The sequence below is a fragment of the Aplysia californica genome, unplaced genomic scaffold (genome assembly GCF_000002075.1).
Source record: "Aplysia californica isolate F4 #8 unplaced genomic scaffold, AplCal3.0 scaffold00282, whole genome shotgun sequence".
Lineage (NCBI taxonomy): Eukaryota > Metazoa > Mollusca > Gastropoda > Aplysiida > Aplysiidae > Aplysia > Aplysia californica.
Window position 1 is genome coordinate 334,557 of NW_004797552.1, and position 12,247 is coordinate 346,803.

Below are 12,247 nucleotides of genomic sequence, written 5' to 3' on the forward strand. Positions count from 1 at the left end.
AATGAATACACAGAAGAGACTAAGGCACTTTTGAATGGACGCAAATATAACGTACGTAAAAACCCCATAGAAAGCCCTGAAATGTAAAACAAAAATAACCGGAATACTGTAGTTCTGTGGTCTAGCATGCACATAGCGACACGCATGTAGTGAAATATGCACATAGTACATAACGAAACTCTTACATAGACAACATATCTTCAGGTCCCTTATATGTGAGGCATCGTGGTGAAATCAGGCGATGGTCAAAATAAAGAAATAAAAAAAATCATCATTTTTTCGGTCAGTTTGGAAATTTAACAAAATTTTTGTTTTTTGGCTCAACACCTTGTATGTTCATTTCAAAACATTCATATGTGTGGGAGGATTTTATGGAAAAACGTTGAATAAAGGCACGAAAAAAGTAAATTTGCAGTTTCCAATGACTCTTGAGCTATGGAAGTGACCAAACTTTGGCTGCCATTTTCTCGTTAATTAATTTCTGAAACCAGGTGACCCCACCTCTTTCAATCGCAAATATCTCCTCTTCTGTTCAAGATAAATGGATATTTTTTTCATCAAATGCAAGGCAAATCGATTCAAACCTTTAAGATGATACCAATAACTCCATATACTCAAAAATTGACGAGTGCCTGATTCTACCGCATTGTGACACATATGTTCTTTGTATTTAAAATGCACACCTAGCAAAATTTAAACGCAACAAGATTTCCGGATTCTGCTATTTGCGTTCTAGACCGTAATACAAACACCTGTTTCAAACACATCACAGACAAGTTTTTATACAATTGACCAGTCATGAAAATAGAAAAACGAGTAAGTATTTCTTTTCGAAAGGCAACAAAATAATAGGCTACATTCAACACCATCTTTTTATTACTAAAAGGATGCTAGCTACAAAGGACCAAGTTTTGCAAGTAAGAAAGCTGATATATTTACCTATGTTATAACGTGAACCGTAGGTTGACACACCATTCGGCATCGAAACTTCGTTGAGACTAAAAATAGAAAAATAATTTTTACGGTAGAGACTTCACACCCAAAGCTCGTCAACTTCAACCTCAAGGTCTATGGTCCACTTCAAGCCAAAAGTTCAGTGGAAGACACCGACTTACACATCACTTTTCAAAATGACATACATGGTGAAGTTTGAAACTAAGCAGTCAGTGTAGTGGAAATAATTGTTCTACTGTTCCTTTTGGTAAGGATCTGTTTTTATTTCTCTTCTGGAATCAAACTTTTTCATTTGCTAAGTGTGTTTTTTTTATTTTGACAAAGTTGAACTTGGTACAATAAATATTGCTTAGCCTTCATGAGAACAACGACATAAACTTTGGCAACACATAAAGAGAAGTTCATTAAAATGGGAACTCTTTTAAAGTTCAACAGGTTGCCTTTGAAGAAGGCATTGGATTTGATGTCTTAAAAAAAAATACACGTATATAAATACAGAAAACAGAAAGTAATGCTGAATAAGCTGAAACTTCAAAGTTTCTTTTGAACAAAAATTATCATCGATTTGAGTTGACAACTTATTAATATAAATACAATAGGCAAATATTGTGAAGTGAAAATTCCATAATCCACACTCACAGTCATCTTTCATGATCGCTATTTACAAAAATATACAGGTTTTTAAATAATCAGTTCTTCTTGCTAAAGTTTCATAAAATAAATTGATATATATATATATAAAGTTAGCCGTAAATTTCAGCAGTTTAAATTCAGGTTCACGGCCAGCGTTTGAACTTTGTCCCCATCAAATCAGCCAATATATTAAGCACTCTCTTTTTTTTTCGAAACATGACCTTAAAACGGTTGAAACTGAAATCGGTCTTCATTCTGGATTGATTCACTTTCTTATGGAGAAAGAGGACACGTGAGAAAGTCTTGTCGTCTGCTGAGCTCTAGGGAAGGGAGACAACAAGCTTGTTCTGCTGAGTGGGTTACCGCCCCTGAGAGAGCTGTTGGCGTTTCGTGACGTCGTGCCGGGCTTCTGACGCTGTCCAGGATGCAGTTTGGTTGGAGAATACTGTTGAAAAGATTTTTTAAAAAGGACGAAGGGGATGGGGGAAAGGATGATGTGTTAATAATTTTCCACAGAAAAATTTCAGTGAAGGCTACACAACACGACAATAATTTACCCATGACAAAGCATAGCTGGCGCAGATGATGCCAAAGATCATTTCTAGCCCTGGAAAACTATTGTAGCAACTACAGGTGAACCTAGGTATATATATAAACATGTACCTAATAATATAACATAAGTAGAAAATTTAAAGGAAAAAAAATAAAAGAAAAAGTAGGCTACCCGTTAACGATGACTAAAAAAAAATAATTTTCTTTTCTTAATCCCCCACCACATTTTTTTTTGGGGGGGGGCTTATGAGCAGGTTCTAATTTAACTTTAGGTAAAGTGAAGAATTTTACGTGTAAGTTGTTGCTCATTTATTGGAAGACCCCAGCACCTACCTCCACTCACAATAGCATTAATCTGAAGAGCGTATGTATGCTTGTTCATTCACTTGTAGTATGTATGTTAAGATGAATAGGTATTGCACGGCGTTTAGAGCAGTATTGTACAGAAGTGGGCGCTATAAACATTACAGTATCTGCACTATTATCATTATTATTATTATTATTATTATTATTATTATTATCATTATTATTATTATTATTATTATTATTATTATCATTAATAATTGATTATTACTTTTGAGCTTAATACTACAGATGATACGCAACGACACAAGGCAAAAGTGAGTGAGTGTTCCAAAAGCAACAGTGTTTGTTGAGCTGTCACAGTACAGGTGCCCGGTGTGGAACTATAACATACAACAATGGTAGAACATACACAGTGTATGTGAACTTGAGCTTATACTGTTATTAAATTGAAAACATTAACGACATACAAAAATAGATTGATCTACCGCAGCAGTTGTCCTATGACTTTATCCTTGGAAAAGGACATTAGGGGGAAAGGAGGGGGGGGGGGTAATGACGACACTTACGTCTGCTGCTGTTGGACAGCGTCCATTGCTCCACTTCTGTTTTGGATGGTTTTTTTTATTGTTCTTCTTTAATTTAGGAGTTTTTACGCCTTTATCAACGCAATTTAGATAATCTACGAGGCGCGTACTATGACCTTGCCTGTCAGGGCCAACGCAGGTAGAGAGGGATACGAGATCCGAGCAGAAAGACCGAGACACTTGATAAAAAAATTCTCCCCACTTGGGAATTGAACTTGGGTCTCCTACAAGCGATGGCAAACTCACCTAACTGTAACACCACAGACCTCCGTCCAATGTTCTTCAATATTAACTTACACAACACACATGCACGGAGAAACATTTCCCTGTAGATTACATTTTGGTGTCTTTCCCTCTCAGCTGTCAGGTTCGCGGTTCACGACATGAAAACAAAATCTTTCCGTTATCATTAAATAATAGCCTTCTAATAATAGATACCATTTGATTATAACACACATTTCCTCTCATCAGCAAGCTCTATGCGCTTTACAATCTATACTATTACCCCAGCAGAACTGAAACAATCTCATTTTCCTGGGAAGCATACAGTGCAAGCTGTCATTTTACAGACGCTAAAACTCTCACATACTAACATTAAACATTAAAGCATAAAATAACGTCGGCCTAGACCCTACAATTATAACGTTCTGTAATGACACGCTCATGAAATCTTAACCACACCAAAGTTCACATACATATTCACCACACAGCAAAAACAACAACAAAAAAATTACTAAAGAGTAAAAACACAAGACATGGAAACTGAACTCAACATATTAAGCAGGTGGATAAAATAATACCATATTGAATTATTACTTGTTAAGGTGCAGGCAAAAACACATGTAGATCTATATATATATACACACATTGTAGTAGCATTAGTAGAGATAATAATATCGTTACATGCGTGAAAAAAGGTATGAAGGTACATTAGAATAGAATGAATACATGCAGGGAATTAACGGTTATCTGACATGATATGGTGAAGTTACATAGCGGTTATCTGACATGATACATGCAGGGAATGCATGGTTATCTGGCATGATACATGCAGGGAATGCATGGTTATCTGACATGATACATGCAGGGAATGCATGGTTATCTGACATGATACATGCAGGGAACGCTCGATTATCTGACATGATACAGTGTTACTAAGCAGCAAACGATAGAAAAACGTTTTGTTTTTGTAAAAGGAACACATGAAGGAGTGGTGTAGCAAAGGCAAGAGTCAATGCAGTACTCTTAACATCAACAGTGGGTGCGGGTTACAAGAGATGAGATCAATAAAATAACACACAGAGTCAGTTTTCCAGAATTTGAGCAAACTGCAGCTGTTAAAGGAAATCTCTTCCAGGACAAAATAATCACAGCTACACACTTTGATTTATGTACTTTGCATCTTCAGCAAAATATTGACCAAAAAAAGTAAATTATCGAGATGGATTTGGTTCATTTGCCTTTCCCCGGAACAACAAGTGTAAATATCTCCAGAGACAGAAGTAATGCTGGAGCATGAGGGAACATCTGAGGTCCTACAAAGGATTTGATTTTACTCCTATACATAAGCCATAGCTATCGATTGTCACTATTTCAAAAACATTTTTTATTAGTATTCCGTAAACTGTCAATTAATGTTCTTATTTTCTGATTTCCTTCGTTTATCAAGAAACAGATAGTAAACAATGTGTTCTCTGTAACAAGTTGTACCCTATTGCTCTACAATTGTTATATATAACACTTTTTTTGTTTTCCGGGTTTCTTTTCAACAAAGTGTGTAGTCGTGACATTTGCCTGACACGTGACAAATGACATATGACACATGGCACATGTCACATGACAAATGACACATGGCACATGTCACATGACACATCATGACACAGGTCACATGAAACATGACACATCATGACACATGGCACAAGGCACATGACACAAGGCACATGACACATGTCACATGACACATGGCACATAACACATGTCACATGACGAACAGAACACAGTCAAAAACGTCCACACTGTCCACCACACCAAGGTTCTACCTGCCAGATGTCTGGCATAATGACGTCAGCCCCTCTGCCACGTTAGTGCTTCTACAGGCGCCCGGGAGCGGAAAAACAAAACAGAACAAAACGAAAGTTGAGTGCTTGCAAAACTGAGGCAACAGCGAAATAAACATACCGTACAAAAATAAAATAAAATAAAAACTTCAAAGGTCTCTGTTGTATTTGAAGAACTTTTATAATCGGCTAGCTGTTCAGACGCACTAAGCCCAAAACTGTGACAGTTTAAAAAATTGCAGTTGGCTGCATAAGATGGGAGAAGATTTTTTTAGAAAAGCAAATTTTAATTATATTTTCAAAAAGAAGAAAAAAAAGGATACATAATGTGGGTGCAATCTTCTAGAGAAATGAAACACTAGCTTTTTTTTCTCTCTCTCTCCTAGAAACTTTTGTCTTCTGGGGTTAGAACATTTGAACAGCTTGTCAACAAAAGTAAGTGTCATTTGTCTATCTGTTCATTGCATGATTTCCCAAAATGAATGATCTCTCTTTCTCCTCGCCCCCTCCTCTCTCTCCTTCTCTCTCTCTCTCCTTCTCTCTCTCTCTCTCTCTTCCTCCCTCTCCCCCCCTCTCTCTCTCTCCCTCTCTCTCTCTCTCTCTCTCTCTCTCTCTCTCTCTCTCTCTCTCTCTCTCTCTCTCTCTCTCTCTCCCCCACCTCTCAGACTCTTTGAGTCATAGTATTCATCATACTAGGTTGTCTTAAAAACACAATACAACAGAGTTTCAATCAGACTGCATCAAAATAAAACAACACATTACATTCAATATGTTATGTTCAAGCTTGTCTCCAAAAAGGCTTCCACAAGAAATGAGGACAATTGAAAAGTAACCACATCAAGAAACCAATATTAACAGGAGTCAAACAATGTGTCAAAGGGAATCAAACAAGGAAATTTAAAAAAAAAGGAATGAAAGTTACACTGGTGGTGGGGGGACCTTAAACAAAGATGTTTATTTGAACCAACTCAAGAAGATGAAACCCAATTCACTGAGAACATGAAGCCACTTTGGTTCAGCTAGAAGTTTCACTTAAGCCTACTGAAAGCTGAGACACCATTTGGCATTGAGAACTCTTTAGGACTACAGGTAGTTGTTAGGTTTAGTAATAAGAGTTTTACGGCACTTGTAACACACATAGGTCATATAGATTATGTCCAATGGACTATATTCTAAAAGGGGATGTGGAAAACCGAGCTGATCTCTATGAAGGTTTCTGTAAATGTTGGTGTTTTTGCACCACCATCGACACGATTAAGATCATTTAGAAGTTGCACTTCCGACCCTGTCTATCTGGTACCAGCCCATGTTGAATGCAACATCCCAACAAAAAGGTCGTGATAGGCTACTCGATAAAAGTTCACCCCACTAGGGATTCAAACTCAGAAGGTCTGTGTGCAAGGGCGAGGGTATTGTGTTCATCCTGTAGGCCTACATTATTGCCTGCAATTAGGTAATGTATGAGCCCAAAGTTAAAGTCCCATGCACCATTTTGGGGGTTAGGTTTTGGGTATATTTTACGCCCCTATTGATAAAATTCAGGTGATTTAGCTGTTGGGATACAACGCCCCTGCAGAAAGACTGAGGTACTCGATCAGAAGTTCTCCCCTCATGGCGTGCTAACCTCTACACCACAGATGTTGGTGTTTAAGGGTTTCATCTTCTCTGTCAGCTTCGTTTGTCACAGAACACAAAGAAACAAAGATGTTACATTCTGCCTGGGAGACATGAACAGTTTTTCACAGTGAAATCAATTTTTAAAAGGATCAAACAATGACATGAAAAGCCAGTAAACAGCTTGTCTGTGCGAGGACTTACGTTCTTGTTCCGTTCCCCGTGCCGCTTGAAGTTGTGGGCTCCCTGAAGGGCCATGTGGACAGACGTCAGAGATTTGAGAACACCGGCCCCGCCCATGAGACCACGCCCATACTGAGCCGGCCAATCACAAGCCACAAGGGTTAGCGTGTGCGGAAAGCGGTGCAAGATGGGAAACAAGAAAACACAGTGAGGGTGAGCGGGCCGGATGTGTAAGTCTTCCGGATGGGCACCACGGCAAACGGACGTGCAAACTCACAAGTTGTCAAAACCAGCACCAGTTAGGCCTAGCATTATCATCTCCATCATTCAAACCAAATCTCATATAATATATTATATGTATCAATAATTATTATCAACATTATCATCTCCATCATTCAAACCAAATCTCATATAATATATTATATGCATCAATAATTAATATCAACATTATCATCTCCATCATTCAAACCACATTCCAAACGCATGAAAGTCCACAACTATTATTAATATTACCATCTCCATTGTTCAAACCACATCTCATAAGAATCAAATTCCACAGTTCAATGCTTTAAAAAAATACAGTTATTACCAATAGACTTTAATAGTTTATCTGTCATTGTCTGACGATGACCAATGAATCTACAGAGGAGAATATTTCTTTGCATAAATAGAAGAAATAAGGATTAAGACGATCTGTGGCTCCTGCTTTGGCCAATGAGACCAATCCAGGCGGAGAAAAACCAGAGAGGGTGTCACCAATATGTCACTACAGCTCTCTGTGGCTGAGAAAGTAGACCCACACCAATATGTCACTACAGCTCTCTGTGGCTGAGAAAGTAGACCCAATGACCTGTCACTTTCAACATCCACAATTTGATTTTTAGAAACAGCATTCTGGTGGATTTTTTTTGGAACAGTTCACACTACTAATAGTGATCGATCTTGTTCACAGGTGGTTTTCTTACGAGTGCCTCATATTTAAGAGTAGAAACATCAGCTTTCTATGTGGAGTCATCACTTCTCCTACATCCTTTTCCCCAGTGTTATTTTGGTCAAAATCAGCTTCCTGGTGAAATACAGCCATGCTCACATTGGGTCACAATCTACCACATAGCGCCCAACGTCTCCATGATGCTCTCACCACCAGTAGTACTGTCTCCCCTGACCTGACCATCAATGATTTATTTATAGAGGCACCAGCCATCCATGTGTACTGTCTCCCCATGAAATCCCTCTCAGCACATTTCTTCATCAGCGAAGACAGCTCTAGAAATAATCATCTAAAGCACAAGATGATGACTCAAGAATCAATACACGGAGATCTCACTTTTGTTTTTTCAAAGCACATGTCCCAGAGGACGTTATTAGCTGTCTTAATGTTGTTGCTTCAAAGAACATTTCTTAAAAGACACATCAGGTTGTCAGGTGGTTTCTCCGCAGCACATTTTCCAAAATAAACCAGTAGCTGTCTCCAGCTCTTCATTTCACAACACATCAGTAGGCCCAGACATCAGCAGCTTTCTCCAGCTCTTCATGTCACAACACATCAGTAGGCCCAGACATCAGTAGCTTTCTCCAGCTCTTCATGTCACAACACATCAGTAGGCCCAGACATCAGTAGCTGTCTTCAGCTCTTCATGTCACAACACATCAGTAGGCCTAGACATCAGCAGCTTTCTCCAGCTCTTCATGTCACAACACATCAGTAGGCCTAGACATCAGCAGCTTTCTCCAGCTCTTCATGTCACAACACATCAGTAGGCCTAGACATCAGCAGCTTTCTCCAGCTCTTCATGTCACAACACATCAGTAGGCCCAGACATCAGTAGCTTTCTCCAGCTCTTCATGTCACAACACATCAGTAGGCCCAGACATCAGTAGATGTCTCCAATTTGTTCCCTCACAGTTCATCAGTAGACATCCGTAGCTGCCTCTACATGGATTCTTCAAAGCACATTTCTCAGTAGACATCAACAGCAATCCTTGTGGTTACATTAGCCAAAGTATATTTCTCAGTAAACATAAGGAACGCTCCATACACGAATCTACAGCAGACCACGACAGTGGAAAAAAAAATTATCCCGTCAGTATTCGATGAAATGTATACTAAAGATCAACGACTGTCCACATTCTAATCAGCTAACTGCCACACGTGGAACAACGTAACTCACCAGGAGAGAGTGCATAATACAAACATTTCCTGGATTCAGAGTGGGGTTGTGTGCTCAGGTGAGGTGAAATATTCAAGAGAATGTTCACGGTTTGTCATTGTTATGAAGGTACACAAGCACACATCTCTAATTCTAAAAGTTAGAATTAAGATTGATAACCTTGAAAATAACAACTGAATTCATGATATAAAACAGATTAGAGGTAGCACGCAGAAAAACAGAGCATTTCATTTCACAAGGATAACAAATAAGTCGAACATTGGCAAATATCCGTGTCAAGAAAAATAGAAAAGATTTTCACTCAGTCTCTGATTTCAATCGTCATTTCAACAGAAGAAACATTGATGAAAACTAGAAAAAACAATAAAAATGATTATGCTCAAGAGAATCTCAAAACTAATGATACAAAGGCATGCTCTAGATGTCTAGACTTCACTAGGCTACGAGTCCTACAGGTTAAGCTGTCAAGCAGTCAGAAAGCTATGAGGGCATGAAAATCTGCAGCACCAAGTGATAATATTTATTAATATGATTATAATGATAAGCATTCACTGCAGAGCTAGAAATATGATGTATATCTTTGAAGCTTAATTAAACCAGCCATGGTTCTGTTCGCAGAGGAGAGAAAAGATGGAATCATACAAGAGCCAAGTTTTGAAACCAATAGATATTCAGTTGATATATATATATATATATATATCTGTAAAAATATGCTTTTATAATGTTTATATAATTATTCCAGGCAATCAAAGAGTACTACTCCGCTAACACAACACCACAGCATGTCGTCTACACAGAAAGCTAACACTATGTATCAGTATATATATATACTATTATTATAATAATCACACAGGCAAGTCATCAAGAAAGTCTTACATAATAACGTTTCAAACTCTACAGTAAAACCTCTCTATACGTCATTAGTACTAGCAAAAGGTTTCCCTGTCTGGTGTTAGTTGTTTCTAAAATAATTTCTTAATTCTTGTTGTTTAAAAAAAATCTTACAGAATTATAGTATAGTTTTAGGCATAAAATCAATTTATGTCAATAAGAAAATGTCGACCAATGCTGAACTCTCTTATGATCTTGATGACTTGTCATGTAAATTAACGTGTTCGATGAACTAGGCATTCTATTGCTCCACTCATCCTTTCAAAATAGGAACTTGCTTAACACATACACAAACACAAACATATACACAAACACACACATACACACACACACACACACAACATACAAACACACACACAATTACACACACACACAACACCAACCCCTCAACCCCCCACACACAACACACACACCAACACCTCCCCCCCCCACAAACACATATAGCACACACACTCCAACAGACACACAACAGACACACACACACACACACACACACGCACACACACACACACACACACACCGACTGACCTTTGAATGACCCCCGCCGTGATGTTTCCCGTACATGTTGTCATCATCATCGTCTGAGATCTTGAAGCTGATGTCCGGAGTCTTGGGTTTCTTCGGTGTGACAACCTGTCCAAGCAAACCTGGTTAGTTTTTTCTAAATCAAATGTCTCAATCTTGCAGCCTGCGGGCCAGTTGAGGCCCACAGGACCATATATTGAAACCCTAACTTGATATCAAAGTGTCTTGTTAGTACTTGTTTTGTTTTAGTAAGGTTTTACGGCACTCTCAACTGCATAGGGTCATATGAGCGCCAAGGAGTGGATGTCAACAGAGAAGTCCAAACGGGGAATCAGACTTACTCTGCTCACCTCTCTAGCCTCAACAGCATAAAGTCTGCTTCGACTATCAAGGCACCCCGGAAATAGCAGTTCATAAGAGAGTGACAAAAATGCCAAAGACGTAGAGGGAAATGATCATAGTAAGGATGAGGAAAGAAAAAGTAGCAGTTCCCCCTATGTTGTTCCGGCTCAGTATTGCGGCCCAAATGTGGCTGAGCTGTGTGAGAGAAAACACTCCTATGTCTCTGGCAGAAAGCAGTAGATAAGAGAAACCTTTGTTCTGAAGAACCGATCATGTTCTGAACTTCTATTAATAAAGATTGAGAAGATGCAATCAGTTTAAAAAAAACAAATTGAAACCCCCTTCTTTTTGGTGGAATGCTTGATGCTACCCATGAGGGACTGAATGCGAGAGCGAATTAACCCTATCCGTACGCCCTGGGGTTGTATTCTTCAGATTTTAGAATACTTCTAGTGTTTGAAGATCTCTTTGAAACTTTTAGTATTTCTCAAAAAATCATTTTGACAGACTGCTATGCAAAACGTACGGATCAGATTAACGAGTAAATTTTCTCTTTGGAAAGTGGGGGCACAGAGTTCCCCACGTCGTATGGAAACAATAGTGAAACACGTTGTATGAGTAGGGTTAAAAAGTGTTGTATGCCCGGCCATCGACACTATATATCATTAAGGAAGTGGGCTGCTTTGACCTTGCCTGTGAATGCCAACTTCGGCTGAATGGTGAATGGCATACTACAGCATCCCAGTAGGCAGACAGAGGCACTTTCCAAGGAACCTACACACTTAGGACTCGAACTCACTCCTCCTACAGCAAAGTACTCTCAAACACTAAAATATTTATCAAATAACAACAACAGCAACGACAACAACAACAACATCTGGCGGTGGCATCTCTTCGAGGAGGATTCAGGGAGGTTGGACTGCCTCACCCGCTACCCAAGAGAGCCCCAAACATTTTGGACGGATAGGCTACCACACGCACACACACATAACAACAACAACAACAACAACAGCAACAACAGCAACAACAACAACAACAACAGCAACAACAACAACAGTAACAACAACAGCAACAACAACAACAACAAAAACAGCAACAACAACAACAACAGCAACAACAACAACAACAAGATAATAGCTCACCCTATAGACAGGCAAGGCCCTGAAGACAGCTCCAGTGTTTTTCTCCGCGGTTGTGAAACTCTCCAGGTGACTGTTGTACGCCTGGGAACCAACAATACAGACAGGGTTATCAGGACACCCTGGAGTCCACTTAAACCAAGCTCGGATAATTAAAGAAACGTTTTATATATTATATGTACACAGAGAGAAAGAAAGAAAGAGAGAGAGAAAGAAAGAAAGAGAGATAGAGAGAGAGAAAGAAAGAGAGAAAGAGAGAAAGAAAAAAGAGAGAGAGAGAGAAAGAGAGAGAGAGA

The 12,247-nt window shown here is 38.9% G+C and overlaps 1 protein-coding gene across 1 annotated transcript in view; it reads right to left on the reverse strand.

Annotated features, from left to right (window-relative positions):
* Positions 1-607: 607 nt before the first annotated feature.
* LOC101862426 (WD repeat-containing protein 64) overlaps positions 608-12,247 on the reverse strand; it is a gene marked incomplete at its 5' end in the record, with an annotated part of 37,554 nt that continues 25,914 nt past the window's right edge. The window contains 3 exon segments of the mRNA XM_035970535.1: positions 608-2,032; positions 10,474-10,578; positions 11,955-12,035. Of these exon segments, the coding sequence (XP_035826428.1) occupies positions 1,853-2,032; positions 10,474-10,578; positions 11,955-12,035 (366 nt within the window).